This window comes from Haliotis cracherodii, unplaced genomic scaffold (assembly GCF_022045235.1).
Source record: "Haliotis cracherodii isolate W230 unplaced genomic scaffold, xgHalCrac1.p SCAF_6, whole genome shotgun sequence".
Taxonomy (NCBI): Eukaryota; Metazoa; Mollusca; class Gastropoda; order Lepetellida; family Haliotidae; genus Haliotis; species Haliotis cracherodii.
In genome coordinates, this window is record NW_027266319.1 from 52,158,920 (window position 1) to 52,185,291 (window position 26,372).

Sequence of the window (26,372 nt, forward strand, 5' to 3'; positions counted from 1 at the left end):
TTGACACCCAGGTGAGCGAGTGGTTTAACGCCGCTTTCAACAATAGTATTACATACCCCCACCCCCCAACTCGCAACACTCGTGGATAAAGGACTAAAATAGGATGATTTTCGAGCTTTCAGTGGAAGAGTGAGTGAGTATGGTTTTGCGCCGCTTTTAGCGGGGGACACCAGAAATGGGCCTCACATAATGAAAAGTCAGAGGAGCGTCTGTTTGTGACTTTTACTACTGTACATTCAGACATCCCAACAAACGCGACATTTGCGTTCGAGGCAACCTTTTTGGTGAAGTAGTGTAAGAATCTTACGTTCCACGCAGTAGGCCACGTCGCACCGGTCTGGCTTCTGTAGCTGGTACGTCAAGAAGCTGCTGCAGTTTCTTATCTTGGCGGGTTGTCGGAGAACGCAGCAGTCGAACTTGCCGAGGATGTCGTATGCCCCGCACGACCACGCCTCCACCTCCTTCCCCACGTCCGGGAGAGGTTGGTCACCAAGGTCAATCCTCAAGGACACGGCGCCCCCACAGGCCCCGGGCTGAAACAGATCAGAGTCTTTCGTGACCACTCTTGTCATATCGTAACATATGCTCCACACACTTCCGGTCGGATAACGGTGCTTCCAGACCTTGACCTTAATGAAGACAAATTCATCCCAAAATTGCCAAATCTCCTGATTGTACAAGTAAAGTGCCATAGTACTTGCAATGAGTGACGCAACCATGACCTCACCACAAATGTGACCTTGACCTATGAAAGACATGCCACCGTCATGTCATGTCGTTAAGTGTTAGGGGGGCACGGGTGGCCCAGTCGTCTGAGGCGCCGCGATTCGCTGTGCAGAGTTGCGTCCCTTGGGCACGCCAGAAACCTATGATTGTGGGATCGAATCCCGGTTCGCCCCGATTATGTTTCTAGGTTTGTCAGCACCATACCCGTGCTCGTGGGTTTCACCAAAGTGGTAAATGTCTGAGACCTGCATCACTTCGGGCTTTCCTCCCACATTAAGCTGACACGCGGCGATATAACTGGAATACTGTTAAAAGCGGCGTTAAACCCAACTCACTCACTCACTCACTCACTCGTTAAGTTTAGGATACACGATACACGGAAGTAGAAGGTGTACAACTTATGTATTATTGTCCCAGAAACTGACAGCGGCGACCTTGACCTATATACTTTTCACTGCATGTGCCCAAATACTTCCATGATCATGCACAATCTCTGATGGCAGTGATCTTTGTTTAGTAGACATTAGACAAAATGGTGGCGGTGACGAAACCTAAAACAGGCTGAAAATTAAAACAAGATATAATTTCAAAACATGGTTACGTAATAGAGTAATATATAGTAATAGGTAGATAACTTGTTCCAAGTGTATATTACAGGGACTGGACCTTCATGCAATATGACGGTATGAGAGCACAACCCCGTGGTCCCGTCCCCCAAAGCGTTCGTAGCGTCACGCCAGTCCTAAGTCTACGTCAGAGTAGAGTTACGATAGACTTTGCGCTACGATCTCCTTGTGGAACCATGGACCCTAAGTATAAGAGCGTATTAAGGGTCCATGGGGGTCCATGGTGTAACGGACCCCTGGGCAATTCTGACAAACGATAAATTCTGACGATACACAATGTTGTTATGTTTTGTTGAGCTAAGTAAATCTACAAGTAATGAAAACATAAAATAAAAGCTGTTATGGATAATGCAGGATAGAGCATCTCACCCTGAGGCAGACCGTTGGCAATGTGGCAGGAACGTCGTTGACGGTGAATCTGTACCAGCCGCCGTTGAGGTTGTCGTCGCATCTGCCGGTGGTGACGTCGCTGCTGACAACTCGGTCAGCTGAGGCGATCTCATGGCTGGTTGTGCAGGGATCTGCAACATAGGCAATACGCAATTAAAAAGAGGACCCTGGGAGCCCTGTAGTTTAAGGCGCCCTAATTTTCTGTACAGAGTTACGTCCCTTAGCTATGACCGACATTTGAACCCCTGATTCAACATGATACATGATGTATTGTTATAAGTTCGTCATTCGCACACAGTAACATGCTCGTATGGATTACACTGTCCGATATTGATGTATTCTGATGCTGAGGGGGCAAGGGGCCCAGTCGTCTAAGGCGCTGTGCAGAGTTGCGTCCCTTAGACACGCCAGAAACCTATGATTGTGGGTTCGAATCCCGGTTCGCCCTGATCATGTTTCTTGGTTTGTCAGCACCATACCCGTGCTCGTGGGTTTCACCGAAGTGGTAAACGTCTGAGACCTGCTTCACTTTAGGCTTTCATCCCACATGAAGCTGACATGCCGTGATATAACCGGAATACTGTTAAAAGCGGCGTTACACTCAACTCACTCACTCACTTTTTGCATCCTATTATAAAGAAACAGCATACAATCACATACTGACCTGACTGTGTGGGGTCAAGGTTAGGTAATGTCGTCTTGTCCACGAGATCCCCATTCACTGAAACATATATGTGAAGTGGATGTAAAATATTGCAATGCCGCCGCGATTTTATGCTGAAGGAGCATCATAGTGGATTTCCTGGTATTTGGCCCTGATTTCGGATGAGCGATAACGCCATGTCGCTGACCTTGGAACATGTCTACAGTCGTCTCGTTTCAAGTGGTATCATCAAAACAAGGAAGTTTTAGCTAAATAGGGACAGTGAACGCCTTAACATTCATTGGATTGTTTCATTTCATCTTCCTCAGGCAAGGGCGTTAACTGACTGTAAAAGTCCAGTTTCCATCCTTGCCGAACTAGGCTCGATTTTCTTGGCTCGATCGTAGCGCCACCTGTGGCTATTACGAGTTATGCCAATTCTATGCCCCATTCTATGCCCCTCACTTGCATTTGCTGCAAACAAAATGGCGGCCCCCAGTCGAGATGATCCGATTGATGATCAAGATATAAATTGTAATAAAACGGGTCTTGCCTCGCGAAGTGCATCAAATCACGTGAACATATTTGAAATATACGAGGGGCGTTCAATAAGTTTTGCAACTTCAAGATCAGACCAAGTGGCAGAATATCTTTTGCACTTTTATTTTTCAAAATAGTCACTGGGGGCTAAGACAGGGCCCTACAGTTAAATCACCCACCCTACAGGCCAGACTTAGCCCCCTGTGACTATTTCCTGTTCCAGCAAATGAAATCTGCCCTACGTAGAAGACGCTTCCAGGATGACGAGGACATAAAGGCTGCCACAGAGGCGTGGTTAGAGGGCCAATCTGCTGATTTCTATAAAAGTGGTATTAAAAGCCTGAAGGACAAATGGAATAAGTGTATTGAGGTGAATGGAGATTATATTCAAAATAAAAGTGAAAAAGATATTCTGCGACTTGGTCTTGCATTGAAGTTGCAAAACTTACTGAGCGCCCCTCGTATCTGTCGACGCCCATTTGATGGTACACATCTTTCGCAAACCCTGCAGTCGACTGAAATCTGCACGTTGAAATCCATGTTGTTTACGAACCGGATGTCGATTTTGATCGGACTGTGCAAAGACTCGTTAGTCCAGCTAAATTATAATTGCAGCCTAGTTCGGCAAGGGTGGAAACTGGACTTTTATAGTCAGTTAACTCCCCTGCCTAGGGAACCATCTTCTATTTCGAATTGTAAGTAATATATTCAGCATGTTCTCAGGATGTAGGATAATAAGTCTTCCTTGTGATCACATTTTCTCAAATACTGACCAAAATCATTTAGGAATGAGACCGAATAAACTCAGATATAAAATTGTACTACGATGCCTGTCTCTGTGCAATGGCATTGTTCAAATCTATAATTCTTGTGCAGTACAAAATCACTAGATTATCTGGTCCATCTGGAATATTGCCGAGTGAGCCACGCACACAACATTCTAAACGCCAATTGTATGTACAATTATATTATTTGTTGCGAATACATATAAAAGCGACAGATGAAAACACAGTCATGATTTAATGACATAGTCGTATACAAGAAACGGTAATAATAGCTTGCAGAATAAGTCAAGGTCATCGTTGTCCTCTTGTGTAAATAATCTTTCTAAATACTATTTGCATTTTCCAACATGAATACACAACATAACAATATAAATATTTCGTTTTTAATGATTTTATTACAAGGTACACAGGGTTATTATCTATCGTGAAGACGTCCGATTTTCGATCACAAATCACTTAATTTTGTTAATCCGACATACTCGTTAATCCGACACAATCATCTGCAACCAATGATGTCGGATTAACGAGACTTGGTTGTGTGGATACCTTTCAAAGCAACGTGCAACAATAACCTTTTTTAGATAAATCTTATTCAAGCCCACAATCAACGGATCCTGGTACGACTAAGGGACGCAACTATGTTCATGAAATTGAGAAGTCTTGAACTGACCACATGTGCCTCAACTGATATGGAATGTAGGCCGTCGCTTTCCACGCTCTACTTCGGTGATGGGTCAGCTCGGAGTGAGTGAGTGAGTGAGTGAGTGAGTGAGTGGATATGGCTTTACCAATATAACGGCAGGGAGCACCAGAAATGGGCTTCACACATTGTACCCATGTTGGGTAATCGAACACGGGCCTTCCGGGTAACGAGCGAACGCTTTAACCACTTGGCCATCCCACAGCCCCGTGTTAGCTCGGCAGAACATGCACGTTATATATGAAATGAAGTAGCCTAATGGTTGAGTGCTCGCCCGTCTTTTATCATCTTCTCGAAGCAAGGAAGTTAACTGACTGTAAAAGTCCAATAGAAACAGGACACAGGTAGCCAAAAGGTTAAGGCGTTGGCTCGTCGAAGACACGGATTCGATTTCCCACATGTTTACCTCGCAGAGAGCCAATTCATTGAGTTCCTCGCCGTGGAATATTGCAAATGGTGGCGTAAACCTCATTTAGAGTGAGTAAGTCTGGTTTACCGCCGCTTTGAACAGTATCCCAGGAAGATCACGGTGTGTGGGAGTAAAGATTGAAGGAATGAAGTTCTTAGCCGTTCACCACTTTGGTAAAACCTACGAACATTGGTAAGTGTTGGCTGATCTGGAACAACCAACATGGTGAATGTTCATGATGGTTCGCTTGCACGCCAAAGGGACGTAACTCTGCCAGCGAATTGCGGAGCCTTGCGGGTTCTACTACACCATATCAGAATCAGTTGTGCCTGAGCTTTTAGATATCTGGCAGCTGTAATTGTATGGTATTATGTAAGCTCTTTATGTTATTTTAATGTACATCCATCCAATAATTAAAACTGACCATGTGTTTCAAAATTTGGCGCTGTCTTTTTTTAACAAGATGACGTGTGCTGAATGTGGGAACAGATATTTTCAAGTAGGTGACATTTGGTGCGGAACTAGCATTGGTGTGTTTAGCTTCCTGTACTCGGAAAAGGAGCTGGCTAAGCTAGCCAAAATGTGTGTTTTTATTGCAGCCTTAAGGCTAGAGTGTGCCTACATGTACATGTAATGGTTGTTGAATATAAGGTTACTATAGAAGTCTATGGGTTGTGTGTAACGTGGACGACTGAGGCACCAGTGTCCGGTCTAATTAAGCAGAAATAAGCATATCCCAATGTGGCCATGTGGACGGAAGCCTTTTAGGGCCATTCTTATTTTTTTTATCATTTTCTTGAAATTTCAAGATACTAAGTTGAAGTTTCAAGATATACATACTAAGTTGAAATTTCAAGATAACGATCTTGAATTTTTAAGTTAATAAGTTGACATTTTGAAAATATAACTTGAAATTTCAACTTAGTATCTTGAAATTTCAACTTAGTATCTTGAAATTTCAACTTAGTATCTTGAAATTTCAAAATACTTAGTTGAAATTACAAGATGCTATGTTTAAATTCAAGATACATAAGTTGAAATTTTAAGATAATGATCTTGACATTGCAAGATAATAAGTTGAAATTTCAAGATATTAAGTTGAAATTTCAAGACATTAACTTGAAATTTTAACGAAATTGAAATTATTACGTATCTTAAAATTTCAAAGCGGTCGGGTAGCCTAGTGGTTAAAGCGTTAGCTCGTCACGCGGAAGACCCGGGTTCGATTCCCGACATGGGTACAATGTGTGAAGCCCATTTCTGGTGTCCCCCGCGGTGATATTGCTGGAATATTGATAAAAGCGGCGTAAAACCTCACTCACTCACTCACTTAAAATTTCAACTTTGTATGTATCTTGAAATATCAACATAACATCCTAAACTTTCAAGAAACTAACTTGAAATTTCAAGGCAAAAATTAAAACAAAGATATCCCTAAAAGGCTTCCGTACGTGTGAGCTGCATATTATTTACTAAACAAAATGCAGATTTCGTTCAATACATAAACATTTCCCCATATTCCCTGGTCAATTTGTTTTGATACAAACGCCCATGAAACTGCGAACTTCAATACACTTTAAACTGTTAATTGGAGTGCACTTATATCGACAGTCAACACAGCCGCTCCCACTATAATGAATTGTTTGGCCACAGCATTGACAGACAAGAGGTTTCCACACGAGGGGTCAGAGGGCGCTGGAGGTCAAATTGCATATGTTTGTTTTCCCCAATTCCATCCATGTTGACATTTTAAACAATGCCATCACTAGCAAGCTGTCAAACGTGATATCATCAACAGTGACATCATAGACACACCCTATGGGACGCTAATGAATCAGACATCCACGGGACTGTCATGGCTAAAATTATTTTAATTTTTTTTTTCAATCGTGACTAACTCGTGTTATTACGCGACAAGCCGAATAGCGACTCCTCTCGTCGCGGCCATTTTTTGCAACTAGGTTCCGTCTGAGCGCAAACGCGCATAGCTAAAAAAATTGTCAACTCGTTGCGTAATGATGCATGTATATTTCCCCCATGTATATATTTTTTTTCAGATGCTATTTAAAACACATCTGGACTTACGGTATTATACAGCATGTTTGAACACATTTAACTGGATGTTGAGTATATTTTTAGATGCAAGACATATGTAAATTAAAAAAATAATTCCTGAAATACTTGAAGTCATACGCGCAGTCTGATTGGTTTGTCGTATTTTCGCACATAACATTCATCCACAGGGGGACGAATCTTCTTGCAGGCGACGGAAAAGGGCGAGTGGTGACGAATGCTCTCTTTTTTGTCGGTGCAGGGGCCTTTGTTTATCTGAGCACTTGGATAATGGCTGTGTGGTTTAACGGGTTGGCGATGACCGAATATTGAATTTTCGACATATCCCCAGTTTAAGATTGATTTCTTGAACTTTGTAGTCCCGAAATAAAAAATAATTGTTTGATTTTGAAATATATCTCAAAATATATTAATTCGATATATCGTTTAAGAAGATTGACCTTCGTGATGCTGGCACAAGGCGTACGTAGCGGCACCATCATTTCAAATCGGAATTCCCGTTGTCTCGAACTTCGGATAGGTCGAGGGGCGGTCGGGTAGCCTGGTGGTTAAAGCGTTCGCTCGTCACGCTTAAGGCCCGGGTTCGATTCCCGACATGGGTACAATGTGTGAAGCCCATTTCTGGTATCCCCCACCGTGATATTGCTAAAAGAAGCGTAAAACCATACTCACTGACTCACTCACTCACTGAAGTCGGTGATAGGTCTATATGTGTTCCGGGGCTGTTCGTGTTCAGGTTTCACATCATTATTATCATTGTTATCATTGAGATTATAATGATTTGGTATCGCTATGCACGCGGACACTACCGTTAAAGTGGCTGCTTAGGGACTAAAATGATTGTTCGTTTTATACAATATTTCGCTATATCAGACTTCGACACATCGTTGTATATTATTACTATCGACTCTTTTTCTTGCTAATTGTTTAATTAACAACGCTTAACAACACTGTCAGAGTATGGTATTTCATATATTTACAAATATATAATTCTTAAAAGAAATATAATTACTTTCTTGCAATGTGTATTTTAGAGTAAGAGAGTGATTTGGGTTTATCCCCGCATTTAACAGTATTGCAGTTATATCACGGCGTGTCAGCTTTATGTGGGAGAAAGCCCGAAGTGATGCAGGTCCCAGACGTTTACCACTTCGGTGAAACCCACGAGCACGGGTATGGTGCTGACAAACTAGAAACATATTAGGGGCGAACCGGGATTCAAACCCACAATCATAGGTTTCTGTCGTACCCAAGGGACGCAACTCTGCACAGCGAATCGCGGCGCCTCAGACGACTGGGCCACCCGTGCCCCCTGTTTTTTTAGAAGAAAAAACATATAACGGATCATAGTTTTTATGAAAAACACGTCTGCTTTTGTAGCCGCAGCTGAAAAAATTATCTGGTCTCAATACAAAATCCAGAACTTAAACGTCGCCCGTTCTTCAAGACGATTTACCTCCACGGCCATATTGCAGTAAATTGTAACACCCGGATATCCTCAAAGTTCAAGTAAAGGTTTTGTCCAATGAGATATCGTAATTTGATCAAATGAACACGTGGAACATAAACTCAAGACAATTCGTTTGATAGGAGTCATAATGTATGCTGCACGTGCAATCCATGCAACAGGAATTACGTGAGAACATCCAGTAAAACATGCGAATAGTCTTATTAAGAAAGGTATTGTCGACTAATTAAAAAATAATTCTTCGATGACGTGTTTCCTTTCTAAATATCTTTTCAACATAACGCACTGTTGTCAATTTAATGAAATACAGTCAAATTTTACATTTTGCACGGATTCACGTGCAGCGCACAATGCGATGTTACGCCTCGACGAGCTATCTATTGCGACCATACACGCCTCACATCCGGGTCACGCCCAGATCGAGCATGCAGACTGCATACCTCCTATTTCCCTTCCCACGTCGACCGTTGGACATTAACTCTAATTTGAGCAACAATATCATCATTAGGCTTTGAAAGCGGAGACGGTACAGGGAGACCGCTTGTATTGAGACTAAGATTAGAATAGCAAAATAACGACACTGCCGCTGCAGGCGGATATTCTCGCCTCCACTCCTTAGCTATATTATTTTACTTATAAGTTATCTATGAGAACCTCGGCTGATATTTTTATTCTTCGGTTATGGTGTGGTGAGTTCCATAATTAAATACACACTTTAAGGAATTAATATAGTACCCTTATAATTAATTTATTATTTTTAATCTTTATAAACGTCAAATATTTTACAACTATGCTTTTTAAATTAAGCTATCACAATAATTAATATAATTGCCATGGTTGTATGGAAAGAAAAAATGATTTTCAAAAGTAATATCTCTGTGTAGTGGTCACAATATAAATAACCATACTGAAGTAGAGACACTTAAAAAGTTATAAATATCTCTTTTTACGTTCGCTGGTATGAGACGGCCCATCAACATTCAAGGGCATTACTGTGACCAATTACATAACTTGACAACAGATAATAATTTGTTTACAAGTTAATTTAATATGGACATCGCTGTGAACACATGACCAGGATGTATTTTTAATCAGTGGAAACGCAAGTCCTTGATATATCCGCATGACTTTCGCAACGCTTTCCCGCCCATCCCAGCTCCCGCCCAAATGTACTTTTAGACTACTGTACCATTGCTGTAGTACGATTCCACAAATCTACTGATACTAAAGTAAGAAGGGACCAATCTTGTGATATTATGGGTGGGAGGCTGGTTGTTTTAAAGTTGAAAGTACTGGACAATATTTATTTTGCTTTAGGTTTTACACGAAGTACACGATGGATGTCCTGAAAAAATGTGTTGCCAAAAAATATTTCGGTTCCTTCTTTCAGACAAAAATGTGTATTTCTTGAAGCATTGTCTGACAAATATTCTGTCGCCTACAAAAAAACACCAAAAAAGAAACCAGTCCCCACCCTAATAATATAAATGGTCAGTTCCTAATATGTAAATAACTAGATTACTTTTCAGTTTGTTTGTAAATAATCAAATCTGGACCAGACAATCCAGTGATTGACATCATGAGCATCGATCAATACTGGGATACGATGACATGCATCAACCAAGTCAGCGAGCCTGACGGCCGATCCCTTTAGTTGCCCCCTAAGACAAGCATGGTTTGCTGAAGACCAATTCTAACCCGGATCTTCAAGGGGGATTGTTCAGATTGCTAAAGGCAAGAAACCACGTGGTGAGCAGTAATTTTTCACTCACTTCAAATTTCACAGAAACGATTCGAGAGAAAAATACGCAAATTAAAACACTATTGAAACATGTTATAACAGCGACTGGGGCATGAAAAAGGGATAAATCTAAAATAACAATAATCAAACAGGTGCAAGGAACATCGTGGGAAATATTGAAATGAGACACAAGAACACGTGGCTTTACCAAAAATATTATTAAGAAATAATTTTAAAAAATCACATTAGAGGTCAATCACTATCATTATCTTCAGGTAAAAATAAACATTTGGTACGCACATGTTTAGTTTTACCTGAAGATATTTTCCTTCAGTGGAGGTACTACACACCACACTACAGATTTAATTGTGACAACAGGGTCATTTTCTCAAAATGCCAAGTTTTCATACAGCATCAAATAAAACGTTTCTGCATCAAACATTATATTTGTTTACAGACCGATACGTATTCGAACCGTAAAGGTATATCAATTAGTAGAATGAAATCAGTATCAAGGATATTACGGCGTTAATATTGACTCAGGTTTTCAAAATACCATCGCATAATTCGCTTATAATGCGTAATAACTGTGATCTCAATGTTTTTATCGACATCTGATTAATTCAATTTCGACTTCTAGGAAGGAAATATTAAAGAACAAACACTAAACATTGACATTATTCCGCGGAAAAACTGAAATCGATTGTTAAAGTAATGCATACAGTGTTACGCATTGACTCAATCACTTGTTAAACATGAATCACATTCTCTACCCATTTACGGTAAGAATAAAATAGACAGAAGACCCTATACTTATTACAATAAGACATTACACGCCTTTAAACCTACATCAAGGATATCGATACAAGACATTAAGCCTTTCTACGTAAACCGGTAAGAAATGCAAAGCGGCACACGTAACTGCGCGTTACCCTGCACCGTGCGTTACATAAGTAAACTGATACACTGTATATATATATACAACCAAAGCCAGCCTTACGTATTCAGAGCAGTTGAAATTCTTGAAACCTAACACTTACCAATCTGTAGGACGATAAGCAGAAGAAAAACAGTTGACCTCATGGCGTCGCCCGCCTACAACACTCGCAGACGACACAAATAATTCCAAAAGGACACAATCTGCTCGACAGGAATCCAGGTATGAAATATCAACTATCCAAGCTGAAAGTGTTCCAACGAAATTATTTCGAAATACAAGAGTTTTGAGTGGAATTTTAACGGCCTGTGTCCCTCCCGAAGGTGTTCCCAAGAAGACAATCACGAGGAACACAAAGGATCATTAAGCGGGCTTGTTATCAGCTAGATTGTCGTCATCCTCAACAGCGAAAGGGCGACGGTGCACAGTCTCGTGTTACCGGAGCTGCCCAAATTCCTCTGCTTCGTCCAGAGAATGCCGGGAGGGAGGAGGAAGCGATGGGTGGGGGTGGAGGAAGAGGGGGGAGGGTCATCCACAACAGGCCTGCACAATTAGCGCTCATAAAACAATATGACGCGTCTGAAGGCTATCTGAACTGTAGGCGTTCCTGCTCGCCTGATGTCATTTCGGCAGGCGGCACAAAGGTGGGCACGGAATTCCAAACATCCACATGGGTTAACTCCAATACAGTATTATTTATGATACCACACCAGCAAGTATTTCAAAACAATGCTCACATATTTCAAAGCAGTGGATTAAAGAATGTCACTTCGCTCATCACCAACCTGGAGGACCTCAAGCGGAGTCAAAGAGTTTGATTTGTTTCAGTTAAAGATTCCCGAGCAGAAGACACATGTTTACGAAAATGTTGTTCCTCCTCTCGTCACGTGCGCGTTATGGAAGCTAGCAGCCCTGTATGTCCGGCAATTAGTCAAGTTTGCGTCTGAAACTCCCGCCCTCTGATCAACACTGGTTTATGAAGAACAGGAAGCTTATAATTTTGAATATCCGCCTTCTTACAAGGCTCTGACGTCACACTCCTCCGTCAACCTGGTTACTTTAGATCTGATTGCTACAGTCTCAGTCGGTGTGAGTGTTTGGCCAGCCAGGACCTCGTTAGTCCGGAAACTCTGCTTTCCGGACGATTATTGTTGTCTTTACATCACCACGAACTTTTGATCCGTTAACCCGGAGTTTGTTAATCCGGACGATAATACTGAAAACGGAATTGTTAAGGTTACCGTATTTCCTCTATTAGGCGCCGTATTCTAACTGACGCATGCATGATTCCCCGCTCTGTCCAAAACATAGAAGCCGGGCCTCTACTAGATGCCGAGTCCTTCATTTGATGCATTTAAGAATTTAATGATCCCTATCACATTTATAATGTGATATGCTGGTGATTGATAATTAATTTCCTGCAAAATGTACAATTTGTTTGATTGAGCAACTGTGCCAGCATTAAACAGAATAAACATCGAGCCTCTAATATATGAAGTATGGTAATTCGGTTTCGCTCTGTGCACTAATATGTACGCATATGTATCCTGTTGGTCGAACCTCTTTCAAGAAACGCGTCACTCTTGTATTAACTTACTCAAGGAAAGCAAACCCGTGTCGTCACGACTGGTGGCGTGCGTCAATGAAATAGGGTGTTATGCATACCACTACATTAAATTATTTTCCGACCATGCTGATTCTTATAGAAATCTGATTTTGCAGCGTTCCATTTTAAATGGTTATTTTGATCGATCCAGACTGAGTTCACATATTATTTACATGAAAACATGTTTATTTCACATAACAACCCGCAAGAGTAAACTACAGTCAACTACGGTTATAACGAACACGCTTATAACGAACTGACGGATATAACGAACTTACTTTTTGGTCCCGACTTTTTGCTGTAGTTATGCTGTATATATGCTCATAACGAACTACGGTTATAACGAACTAAAATTAGAAGTCCCTTTGAGTTCGTTATAACCGAGGTTTACTGTACATGTACTTACAATGTGGCAGAGGAAGTTTGTCGAGTCGTTTCTGAACAGCAAGTTGCGTCCCTTATTGTGCCAGGATCCGCTGGTCGTGGTTTCAGCTCCTACATCCATCCTGATTTTGACACTCGTTCTGTCAGCACCATACCAATTGCAGGTTTCACAATGGTAAAGGGCAGGGTTCCTCTTGTTGAAATACTGTTTAAAGTGGCGTTAAAGGCAGCTCACTCACACAATTTTTGACAATGCGCAGGTCAGCGTTGTTGGCCCCAGGATAGCAATGTTGGCAAGCCCGAGATTAACAGAGTCAAATATACACCCAACTGTGCCATTGACTTAATATGTCGGTATTTAGAAACGCTTAATCGTTAACTTGCGCACCAGTGGCATAATAGCTGACTTTGTCGTTTGTTAATTTTGTTTGGCAATTTAGCAACAGTGTTATCGGGATTTGGGTCACGTAATATTAAAGTCTGTTTCATAAAATTAGTTACTCTGTATGTGATGAGTAATAAGGAGCCTGCGTGATCGGGCTATAGTTGGTCGCTGCTTCATGTCTTCTCTGATAGGAAGAGCCGACGTGTATTTCTTATCACATTTTTTTCACACCATTTTTTAAAAGTTGTATTTTCTGGAACAAAAGTTTAAAAACTTAAACCCAAAGTCAAATTGTCACACTTCGGCCCACGGTTAACACGACTTATATTCAACCTTGGACTTCGAGTTATCTGTCAAGTCTGTTGATCGAGTTAGCTACATAAATTGTCCAGTATTGTCATGGTAACATGGAGCATTTCGAGTTAACCGTTGTTTCGAGATAGATAAACCTGAATCATGCGGTAGAAATACACTCTTTAAAAAAAACAACCGCACAGGCTGTATGTTGTTCATTGAACCTGACTACACAAAAAATCCGGTATATAAATTGGATATATGTTATTTGAAAATGTTGGTGGCCTGATATTCGACAAACGGTGCCTCAAAACGCAGTCATTGTCGATTTGCAATGTCTTAAACAGCATTGTTTTCACATTTGTTCGAAAATGTCATGGAGGAAACAGTAAAACAAAATGTACGTGCAACCTTTGGAATTCGTAACTCATGGTAGTCGCTATAAAAAGGCAAGCATAAGCCAATAATTTGTCATTCAATTGTCAACATTTTTCAAGGTCGAAAATGCCGAGACCCAGCGCTGCCGATCGAAACATCGCCATAGGACGTATCTAAAGAGGGGAATCGCAGTCTTCTGTTGCACGCCACTTCAACGTCCACCACAGCACCATTTGCCGCCTTTGGGACCGATACACACAGTTCAATTCCACTGCAGACCGTCCGAGAACCGGCCGACCAAGAGTTACCACCCCTGCAAAGGATCGCCACATTCGACTGTCCCGCCTACGTCATCGCAATGCCACAGCTACGGAGACTGCAGGACGCATCCCTGGTTTGAGGAGGATATCGGACCAGGCTGTCAGGAACCATCTTCGCGAGGCTGGAATCCGACCCGGAAGACCAGTTGTCGTCCATGTTTTCCAACAGATCCATCGACAGTGACGCTAGCATTGATGCCATACCTTACAGCCTTGGAATTTGAGAATCTGGAGACGAGTGTGGTTTAGCGATGAATCACGATTTCTTCTTTACCGGCGAGATGGAAGACAATGTGTTTATCGTCGTCGAAATGAGCGTTTTGACCCAGATTGTGTACGTGAATTCGACAAATTCGGTGGCGGTAGTGTCATGGTGTGGGGGGGCCTTATCTTACACCACGAGATCTGACTTGGTTGTGGTTCAGGGAGATTTGACAGCAAATCGCTACATGAATCAAATTCTTCAACCTCACCTTCTTCCAATCATTGACAGCCAGAGGGAGCTGTTTCAACAGGACAACGCTACACCAAACACAGCTCGTGTCACGGTACGTAGACTACCTTCATAATGCCAACATCAACGACTTGCCCTTGGCGTCGAGATCTCCAGATATCAACCCAATCGAACACCTCTCGTGTACGTCATCGTCAGAACACGCCGCGGACACTCCCACAACTGGCCAACGCATTACAAGCAGAATTCCGCAGGACAGAATTCGTACACGTATCCAGTCAGTGCCAAGGAGATGCAGAGCCGTGATTGCTGCCCGGGGCGGTCACACGAGATACTGAGTTCAGCGCAACCTTGTGGCCTTATGTGACATGACAATGAACAGTTTTCAATGCCTTTGTACAACGACAACATGTGACTATCGAGCTCCAAAGTTTCATATTTGTATCTGTGATATTAAATTAAATATATCGACTGTATTAGGTACAATATATTTACTAAAAATCTACCTTTGCGTTTCTTTTTTTGAAGAGTGAAGTTGAACTGTTCGAGATATCCGGTACCTGATAGCGTGAGTTGTCCGTATTGAGAGGAGGAATACGTATGTACGGATAAACATGTTGTGTGAGTGAGTGAGTGAGTGAGTGATTTTGGTGTAACGTCGTTTTGAACAGTATTCGAGCTTTATCACGGTGATACAATGGAGGGCTGGGACAGGTAACTCGGGTACACGGTTCGGGTGCACGTGGGTACTGAGTAGGACCCGGGTACCCACAGGACTACCCGGGCCCTTGGTTAGTCACGTGTTATATTGTTTAATGACAAAAATTATCTAGAACTCTATGGTTACACTACAAGTTACAAATGTTTCTTTCTGACTGTGCACCCATTCCTTCTGATTTTTCATAGAGTTGAATAAAGATATAACTTGAGTGTATGAATGACCAGATTGTTTGATACATGTATCTACATACGTTTTGCAAGGGCAATCTAAACACGTTCCCAATCAGACATTTTGAGACATCACCTGAGAGCTACAGTGGGTACCCGGGTAGGGTCGGGTAATAGGGCGGGTAGGTACCCGGGGTGGGTACCCGGGGTAGTAAAGATGGGTTCGTCCCAGCTCTAATGCATTGTAACCAAGTTTCTGGAATAGCCGACTAAGTTTGTGCGAATTCTAGGCCATGTTTTAAATGGATCCGGGTTTGTTATTACCAATACAAAAGGATATATTTTGTGAAAACGTTTTTTTTTCTTAATTTCGATTCGGTGCAGTCGATGTGTATGAAGTTGATGGAGGCCAGTTTCAGAACATTAATTTGTTAACTTGTTATTTGTCTGAAAATGGGATAATTGATCCACAGGGATTATATATAGATTATATAGATTTTATAATATACAACTCAAAAGAGGTTAAGCATCACCCGACTAATATGAAATAATCCTGTGATCATTCACTAAAATAATTTCTGAGCCATATCTGTGTACGTTATAAGCGATGTTTGGCTTCACCTGACAACGACGTCGCCTGAAGATGTCCTTATACTGAGGGCTGTATCCGTGCTATATCACCGATGACGGAATACTTAGTCAAGCAGTAAATATGTTTTATGTCGCGCTATATAATATCAGTAAAATCCATCATATATGGCCATGTTGCGTTATATAAAATCAGTAACACCCATCATCTGAAACTGGCTATACGGAATATTGACAAAGCTTGTATCTCGCCATGATTTATGCTCCAAAGCATGACGAATCGACGGGATATTAATTAGCGAAGCATGTAAATGCCCTTAGATAAAACTGATTCTTGTTTTATGAGTCGATAAATAACTTGACAAAGTATTCAAATTCATTCGGACATGTGTTTCATTATTCAAACTTTACTTATCTCTAGATTAACGTACATAATCGTGTAGAGGCGATATAGTGCACGTTAAACTGTCAGTGTACCAGAGGGCTAACTACGGGAAACAGATCTTTGCCCCCATTGTCCCTGTTATGTATCCTTGGATCGCTTTCTCACTCTCTTTCACTCCTCCATCTCTCTGTCTCCCTCTGTCTCGCCCGTTCACCCCTCCCTCTCTCTTTCACTCCTCCATCTCTCTGTCTCCTTCTGTCTCGCCCGTTCATCCCTCCCTCTCTCTTTCACTCCCCCATCTCTCTGTCTCCCTGTCTCTCTTTCACTCCTCTCTCTGTGTGTCTCTCTCTCTCTCCCTTTCTTTCACTCCTCCCTCTCTCTGTCTCCCTCTGTCTCTCTTTCTCCTCTCTCTCCGTCTCTCTCTCTCTTTCTTTCACTCCTCCATCTCTCTGTCTCCCTCTGTCTCTCTTTCACTATTCTCTCTATCTCTGTCTCTCTCTCTTTCTTTCACTCCCCCTCTCTCTGTCTCCCTCTGTCTCTTTCACTCCTCTCTCTCTCTCTTTCACTCCTCCATCTCTCTGTCTCCCCCTGTCTCTCTTTCACTATTCTCTCTATCTCTGTCTCTCTCTCTCTTTCTTTCACTCCCCCTCTCTCTGTCTCCCTCTGTCTCTCTTTCACTCCTCTCTCTCTCTCTTTCACTCCTCCGTCTCTCTGTCTCCCTCTGTCTCTCTTTCACTATTCTCTCTATCTCTGTCTCTCTCTCTCTTTCTTTCACTCCCCCCTCTCTCTGTCTCCCTCTGTCTCTCTTTCACTCCTCTCTCTCTCTGTCTCTCTCTCTCTTTCACTCCGCCATCTCTGTCTCGCCCGTTCACCCCTCCCTCTCTCTTTCACCACTACTCTCTCTTTCACTCCTCCATCTCTCTGTCTCTCTCTCCTTCACTCTTCTCTCTCTTTCATTCCTCTGTTTCTCTTTATGTCCTCTCTCTGTCTCTTCCTCTTTCATTCTCTCTTTCAGTCCTCTCTGTGTCTCTCTTTCCCTCCTCTCTCTCACTCTTTCACTTCTCTGCCTCTCTCTCTTTCACCCCCTCTCTCTTTCACTCCTCTCCGCGGCCCTCTCACTTTCACTTATTTCACCCCTCTCTGTCTCTCTCTCTCTTTCACTCCTCTCTCTCTCTTTCACTTCTCTCTCTTTCACTCCCCTCTCTCTCTTTCACTTCTCTGCCTGTCTAAACACGGACTACTGTGTATATCTACTTTTTGGAGTAGATAGTTCTAGATTATTTACGTTGAAATTTGATCTGTGTTTGTTTCAAAGATGGGATTATTACAAACAAGAGCTCTTTCGACAAAACTTTTTAACAGTTAGTGTCCAAAAATACTCAATAAATCTGACGAAATAGCGTTTAACAATATTGATAGCAGTGTAGAATATATGGCTGGTGCCGATATGAAAGGACAAATCCGTAGTGTAAAATCAGATGTTATTGTTAATAAATGGTTTGACGCTGAGTGTGAGCGATTGAAAAGGGAAAGATGAAAACTTCTAAATAAGTTTAGAAAACAAAGACACCATTTCGCTAGATGAGTACAATTGCATTAGAAATAAGTATAATGCTACATGAAGACAAAAGAGAGATACATTTTATAAACAAAAGCAACAGTGTTTGGAAAAAAGCATATACGATTCTAAAAGATTTTGGCCTATCCTCAAAAGTGTAAATAAAAAGCATGCATCTAGGAATAATATTCCCACCTATGATTGGAACGCCTAGAAACTACCTCTTTCTACAAAATATTTAGGTGTATGTTTTACAAATCATCTTAGTTGGTCTACGCACGCAGAGCAAGCATCTATGCAAGCTCAAAAAGGTATATAATATTAATTAGTGTGTTAAAACAAATCTATACTCTTGGGGATAGTTACAAGTCTTTCTTCAAGATATTTGATTTAAAGATAAGTCCGATATTGCTATATGGAGCAGAGATGGGGACTCAGTAAGCTTGAACAAATAGAAAAAGTACATTTATATGCCTGCAAGAAATTCCTTGGTGTTAAGGTTAATACACAAAGTGTTATGGTACATGGTGATTGTTTCATATTTCCAATGTATATATATTAATATTTAAAGGTTATTAAATATTTGTTAAGATTATTGAATATGCCATCTTATAGGTTCCCGAAAAAATGTTATAATATGATGGTACTCTTTGATAAAAATGGAAAACGAAACTGGGTAATAGACGTAAAAGACTTGCTGTTTTTCGTTGGTTATGGCTATGTATGGTGTGAACCAAATCTACAATGTCGTTCTTATTTCATTAGATCATTAACCCAAAGACTAGAAGATATATATTTACAAAATTGGTCTCAACCAGTATCTGAATCAAACAAATGTATTGAATACAAAATGGTAAAAAATGATTCATATCCCGAACACTATTTACCTTGTTTAAGTGTAAAACAATTCCGGGTTTCCTTAGCGAGATTTCGATGTTGTTCACATGATATATTTATTGAAACTGGACGTTACACGGATATTAAAAGAGAAGAACGCATTTGTCACTTGTGCGCCCTAAATGATTGAAGATGAATATCACTTGTACTTGCTTCCCATATGCCCATTTTATGCAACATTAAGGGCTAAGTATTTACCTGAATATTACCATGTCAAACCCAATTTCTGTAAATTCACATCTCTGTTAAACAACTCTAACTACTTACTTTATATTTTCTAACAACTATTATATAATATCTTGTCTGTTTACCTAATAAACGAAGAAAACACGATGTGTTGAATAATGTTTTGTTATTTCTTTGTGTCGAAAGAGGAAATGGAGTGAGTGAGTGGGTCGGGTTTTGCGCCGCATTATCAGTATTCCAGTTATATCGCGGCGTGTCAGCTTAATGTGGGAGGAAAGCCCGAAGTGATGCAGGTCTCAGACGTTTACCACTTCGGTGAAACCTACGAGCACGGGCATGGTGCTGACAAACCTAGAAACATAATCGGAGCGAACCGGGACTCGAACCCACTATCATAGGTTTCCGTCGCGCCCAAGGGACGCAACTCTGCACAGCGAATCGCGGCGCCTTAGGCGACTGGGCCACCCTTGCCTCCAAGAGGAAAAGGAAGAAGCACCACAATTATTCTCGAATTATCTTGTATCACCTCGTATTGTTATCATATTATCTCGCAGTATTTCGCATAATCCCATATTATCCCGAATTATTTCGTATTTACCCCAATAGTGGTGGCCATTTGTTAATACTGTTATATATAGTGCTTGATACAATATAATTTGCCATTAAATAGCATTATTTAAATATTTTGATGTCAGTTTGTTAAATAATATAAAGCTTCAAAAAGGGAGATTTTTTATCACATTGATATAATAAAATACACTTTTATTTGACATTTTAGTGACATGCTTCTTCGTCAGTTATATGTAGACATGACCAACAATAAGAGTAATCAGTTTGTCACCAGTAATTTCTGTACTTTGTTGGAAGAAAGTTGAGCACAGCTTAATTACTACAATCTTCCCGCGGCAAGGGCGTTAACTCGCTAAAAAATAGTCTAGTTTCCACCCTTGCTGAACTAGGATGCGATTATGGAGTTATATTTGCTGAACAAACGAGTCTATGTATAGCCCAATCAAAATCGCCAAACGAAATCGCCAAACTGCCGTGCAGATATCGGTCACCTGCATGATTTGCAGAGCACGTGTACCGTCAACTGGGCGTTGAAAGATATTTTCCAAATCTTTTCATGTTTTTAATCAATGTGCTCACGTGATCTGATGCATCTCGCTACGATCGAGCCCAGAAAATCCATCCTGGTTCGGCAAGGGTGTAAACTGGACTTTACAGTAAGATAACTCCCTTGCCTCGGGAAGATGAGTGAGTGAGTTGGGTTTAACGCCGCTTTTAACAGTATTCCAGTTCTATCATGGCGTGTCAGCTTAATGTGGGAGGAAAGCCCGAAGTGATGCAGGTCTCAGGCGTTTACCACTTCGGTGAAACCCACGAGCACGGGTATGGTGCTGACAAACCTAGAAACATAATCGGGGCGAACTGGGACTCGAACTCACAATCATAGGTTTCTGGCCTTAGACGACTGCTTTTCTCAGCTTTTTTGCATCATATGATGAAAAAAACCATATAACTTGGAACAGTGACCTAAAACAATAGTCTCTCTCTAACAATAATACCCCTAGTCCTGCACCATGATCGTGGAATATATTTATTTTATGAAAAAAAATAAACTAGAAATGCATACAAAAGCAAGTCTAGCCAGCTCAAGCTAGCTCTATTCCACAGAGACTAAATGTTAGTCTATAATACCCCCTTCCACCTTAAATGGCCGCGCCCCAGCTGTCGTGTTTAACTTGCTTCATCCATCTTTTCTCTCCTCTTCCCCTTCAGCCTCCAGTGAGTGACCAGCCCAGGCATCTTATCTACATGCTATAACCCTACCCCACGCCGAAATATGTACCACCGGGGTTCCTTATCAGCTCCGCTTGACCCTGCCGTTGGACGCCCCTCCCTCTTATCGGTCCCACTTGACCCCCGGGGCCTATGGGAGCTCTGACGCACTCCAGGGGGTGCTATCTCGGTTACCTGAGTCAGTGAGGGAGGTGAACTTGGGAGTGTGTGCTCAGGTTAACGAGATGTGCGAAAAGACTCTGTATTGTTTGTTACGGTCAAAGGATTGTTATCTTCAGGGGAGACTTGTTTATTATTAACTTGACATCACTGTGAATAAAAACATACCACTTAACTTCATCTAGTTGTTATAGCTGTCGCCGAAATCAGCTTGAAATCATTTGAAGATTCTGAAAATCGTAAATGATTGTTGTTTGGTGTTTTACGCCGCACTCAACAATATTCCAGCTATATGACCGCGGTCTGTAAATAATCGAGTCTGGACCAGACAAACCAGTGGTTGACATCATGAGCATCAATCTACGCAATTTGGTTACGATGATGTGCATCAACCAAGTCAGCGAGACTGACCACCAGATCCCGTTAGTCGTCTCTAACAAAAGGCATAGTCGCCTCTTACCATGTCAACGAGCCTGACTATGCGCACCCGATCCCGTCAGTCGCCTTGTTACGACGTAAATTGTAATAAAAAGGTAAATTGTAATACTTGCAGCAAATTGTAATAATCCTTTTACGACAAGCATGGGTTGCCGAAGACCTATTCTTACGACAAGCATAATTGTATCTGGGAGAGGCAGATCAGTTGCCTGTGGCATGATCACTGCCATCGGGGATGAGGAATACAATCAGCCAGTTCGCACTTGTACATTAGTGGAATGATTGGGGCCTATTTTACTCACGGGGAGATGGAGATGTGTGGTCCCTACAGATAGACAGGTGTGGCACGAGAGACGGACAGGTGTAACACGACAGATGGACAGGTGGAACACGACAGATGGACAGGTGTGACACGAGAGATGGACAGGTATAACACAAGAGATGGACAGGTGTAACACGACAGATGGACATGTGTAACACGAGGGATGGACAGGTGTAACACGAGAGATGGACAGGTGTAACACGGAAGATGGACAGGTGTAACACAAGAGATGGACAGGTTGAACACGAGAGATGGACATGTGTAACACGAGAGATGGACAGGTGTAACACGAGAGATGGACAGGTGTAACACGAGAGATGGACATGTGTAACACAAGAGATGGAAAAGTGTAACACAAGAGATGGACATGTGTAACACGAGAGATGGACATGTGTAACACAAGAGATGGACATGTGTAACACGAGAGATGGACATGTGTAACACAAGAGATGGACAGGTGTAACACGAGAGATGGACATGTGTAACACGAGAGATGGAAAAGTGTAACACGAGAGATGGACAGGTGTAACACGAGAGATGGACAGGTGTGACACTAGAGATAGACAGGTGTAACACTAGAGATGGACATGTGTAACACGAGAGATGGACAGGTGTAACACGAGAGATGGACAGGTGTAACACGAGAGATGGACATGTGGAACACTAGAGATGGACAGTTGTAACACTAGAGATGGACAGGTGTAACACGAGAGATGGACATGTGTAACACTAGAGATAGACAGGTGTAACACTAGAGATGGACATGTGTAACACGAGAGATGGACAGGTGTAACACGAGAGATGGACAGGTGTAACACGAGAGATGGACATGTGGAACACTAGAGATGGACAGTTGTAACACTAGAGATGGACAGGTGTAACACGAGAGATGGACATGTGTAACACTAGAGATGGACATGTGTAACACAAGAGATGGACATGTGTAACACTAGAGATGGACAGGTGTGACACAAGAGATGGACATGTGTTACACTAGAGATGGACAGGTGTAACACTAGAGATGGACATGTGTTACACTAGAGATGGACAGGTGTAACACTAGAGATGGACATGTGTAACACAAGAGATGGACATGTGTAACACAAGAGATGGACATGTGTAACACTAGAGATGGACAGGTGTAACACAAGAGATGGACAGGTGTAACACAAGAGATGGACATGTGTTACACTAGAGATGGACAGGTGTAACACTAGAGATGGAAAGGTGTAACACGAGAGATGGACAGGTGTAACACAAGAGATGGACATGTGTAACACTAGAGATGGACAGGTGTAACACAAGAGATGGACATGTGTTACACTAGAGATGGACAGGTGTAACACTAGAGATGGAAAGGTGTAACACGAGAGATGGACAGGTGTAACACGAGAGATGGACAGGTGTTACACTAGAGATGGACAGGTGTAACACAAGAGATGGACATGTGTAACACAAGAGATGGACAGTTGTAACACTAGAGATGGACAGGTGTAACACTAGAGATGGACAGGTGTAACACGAGAGATGGACATGTGTAACACAAGAGATGGACAGGTGTAACACTAGAGATGGACAGGTGTAACACTAGAGATGGACATGTGTAACACAAGAGATGGACAGGTGTAACACGAGAGATGGACAGGTGTAACACGAGAGATGGAAAGGTGTAACACAAGAGATGGACAGGTGTAACACGAGAGATGGACAGGTGTGAAAGGACCACCAGTAACGGGCTTCACGCAAGGGGAATCAAACACGTTTTCGGTCGGAAGAGCAAAGTTTAACGCTTTACGCACACGGCTGTTATCTGTTGTCTCAACACAAGGCTTTTATCTGTTGTCTCAACACAAGGCTGTTATCTGTTATCTCAACACAGCGGACGCGAGAGTATTCCTACTATGTCAGTCACAGGATGAGGCTGCTTGAAATAAATCACATATTTCAGTATTTCGGAAGTTGGAAATCTCGAGACTCAATCTCGATCCTGTTTGTAGTTCAACGTTAAACGTTTCATAGGGGAAAAAGACCTAGAGAACATTAATATAGCTTAACGTTCACACTTACCTTTCGGAACATTCCAGATCTCGTGTATACAGAAAGATCCGTCTACTGTAGTAAGATTTTAATGAACGTAACACTATTCCTGATTGATAAATTCGTTTGTGACGCCCAACATCTCGCAATTAAAACACGATTGGGTTGCTTTATGTGTTTAAAACAAAACGCCAAATCAAGTAAAATAGTGCACAAACTTATCATGCGCAGTGACATTGTTTGCGAGGTTTGCACACGTCCCTTAGATACATACATACGGGCATACCTAAAACAATCGTCAACTCGTTGCGTAATGGTTCACATATATTTCCCCATATAATTATTATATATTTTCAGATTCAACTTAAAGCACATCGGGAAGTGCAGAATTATACAGTATGATTGAACACATTTAACTGTGCCTTGGATATATTTTTAGATGCAAGACATGTAAAATCAAAAATTATTTCTTAGGGATTCTTTGACGAAGAACTTGAAATCATACGCGCATTCTGATTGGTTTGTCGTATTTTCGCACGTAACAGTCATCGATAGGGGCACGAGTCTTCTTGCAGGTTACGGAAAGGGGCGAGTGGTGACGAATGCGCTAGATAGTGATATAGAGGTCTCCGACTTGGTTGGTTCGCTTCCATGCACTCACTAGAACCAACTGGTAGATTGTGTGACAGTGTTCATTATGACTTGAACACACCATAAAATGGTGAATGGCAAAAGTCCTTGACGAAAGGAGTGAATGAGTGAGGGGGTGGATGATTGGGTGGGTGGTGAGGTGTGCGTTGGGTTGGGTTGGGTCGCATGGGTTACATAAACGTCAATGGCCATGCAGTACGTATGGGCGTCTTGTGCATGCACACCATATTCCGATATCTGAGTAGGAATCGATCTATATCTTCAACGGTGAGAGATTAGCCCTGCTTTCTTTTTGTCGGCACCATCCCCGTGCTCGTGGCTTTCACCAAAGCGGCAAATGTCTATATAGTCCCCGTCACTAAACATCGCCATTATTAATTAACTAATTAATGAAGACGGGAAAACAAGGCATTCCGGCGATAAGGTTGGTTGGTTGGTTTGTTGTTTTACGCCGCACTCAGCAATATTCCAGCTATATGACGGCGGTCTGTAAATAACCGAGTCTGGACCAGACAATCCAGTGATTAATATTAGAGCATCGATCCATACAGGAATGTTACTTACAGTAATGACTAAAAACTGCACAGTGCGCTTTTCAAGAATAATCCATTTTGAGTTGTTTTGATGTGGATCAGCAGTAAGTTGACTGCGAGCGGTTATATTTAGCAGTGCATGGGAGATCGAAAGAGGTCAATAGTCAGCCTTACAACAAGATTCACTCACTATCCTCAGAACCCGTGAAGATCTGGGGTAGAATAGGTCTTCAGCAACCCATTTTTGTCGTAAAAGGCGACTATGCTTGTCGTAAGAGGCGACTAACGGGATCGGGTGGTCAGGCTCGCTGACTTGGTTGATGCATGTCATCGAATCCAAATTGCGGGGATCGATGCTCATAATATCAATCGCTGGATTGTTTGGCCCAGACTCCATTATTTACAGACCGCCGTCATATAGCTGTAATATTGCTGAGTACGGCGTTAAACAACAAACAAACGTTGTTTGTCGTTCACTGGCAGCAAGATGTGTCATACCGTGCACGTCGGTCGGCGGGAGTAACAAACGCGGACGTATAATCTACAACCACAAGAAAACATTGATGCCGACACATTTAAGCCACCAAACACATGCTCATTACCAGAAACGTCAATCAATCTGCAATATATCACTGTAAACATTTCCTCACCCGCCATACTTATTCTATCAATAATAATGGGATGTACATCCTGAACGTTTCTTTGAAGTTATGTAGGTGAGTAGTTTAAAAGTGATTGGTACGCTATGTCTTTGTAAAGGTAATTTCAAAAGACCGTGACGTGTCGAACCAAGATGACTGTTGTTTGTTGTCTAACGCAGCGCTCAACAATATTTCAGCTATATGACGGCGAGCTGTAAATACCCGAGTTTGGACCAGACAATCCAGTGATTGATATGATCATGGATCTACGCTATTGGGATATGTTGACATGCATCAACCAAGTCAGCGAGCCTGACTACCCGATCCCGTCTGTTGACTCAGTCTGGAAGATCCAGTAGAGTGAAACTGTTTCTGAAACAACTTGTGATGAAGTGTTTGAAGAGGCGCCATTGACTGAAGGACTGTC

The 26,372-nt window shown here is 41.9% G+C and overlaps 1 protein-coding gene across 8 annotated transcripts in view; it reads right to left on the bottom strand.

Moving 5' to 3' along the window:
• Positions 1 to 12,148, bottom strand: part of LOC139444806 (uncharacterized) — a 33,589-nt gene extending 21,441 nt beyond the window's left edge. For 4 of the 8 annotated variants that reach the window (XM_071225769.1, XM_071225766.1, XM_071225767.1 and 1 more), the window contains exons 1-4: positions 11,142 to 12,147; positions 2,407 to 2,463; positions 1,722 to 1,873; positions 308 to 533 (exon numbers count right to left, since the gene is read on the bottom strand). In XM_071225769.1, coding sequence (XP_071081870.1) covers positions 308 to 533; positions 1,722 to 1,873; positions 2,407 to 2,463; positions 11,142 to 11,184 — 478 coding nt within the window. In that variant the 5' untranslated portion in view covers positions 11,185 to 12,147. Of the gene's footprint in view, positions 1 to 307; positions 534 to 1,721; positions 1,874 to 2,406; positions 2,464 to 11,141 lie in introns of all 8 variants that reach the window. The other 4 variants (XM_071225770.1, XM_071225768.1, XM_071225771.1 and 1 more) reach the window with 3 other exon arrangements.
• Between the last annotated feature and the right edge of the window lie 14,224 nt (positions 12,149 to 26,372).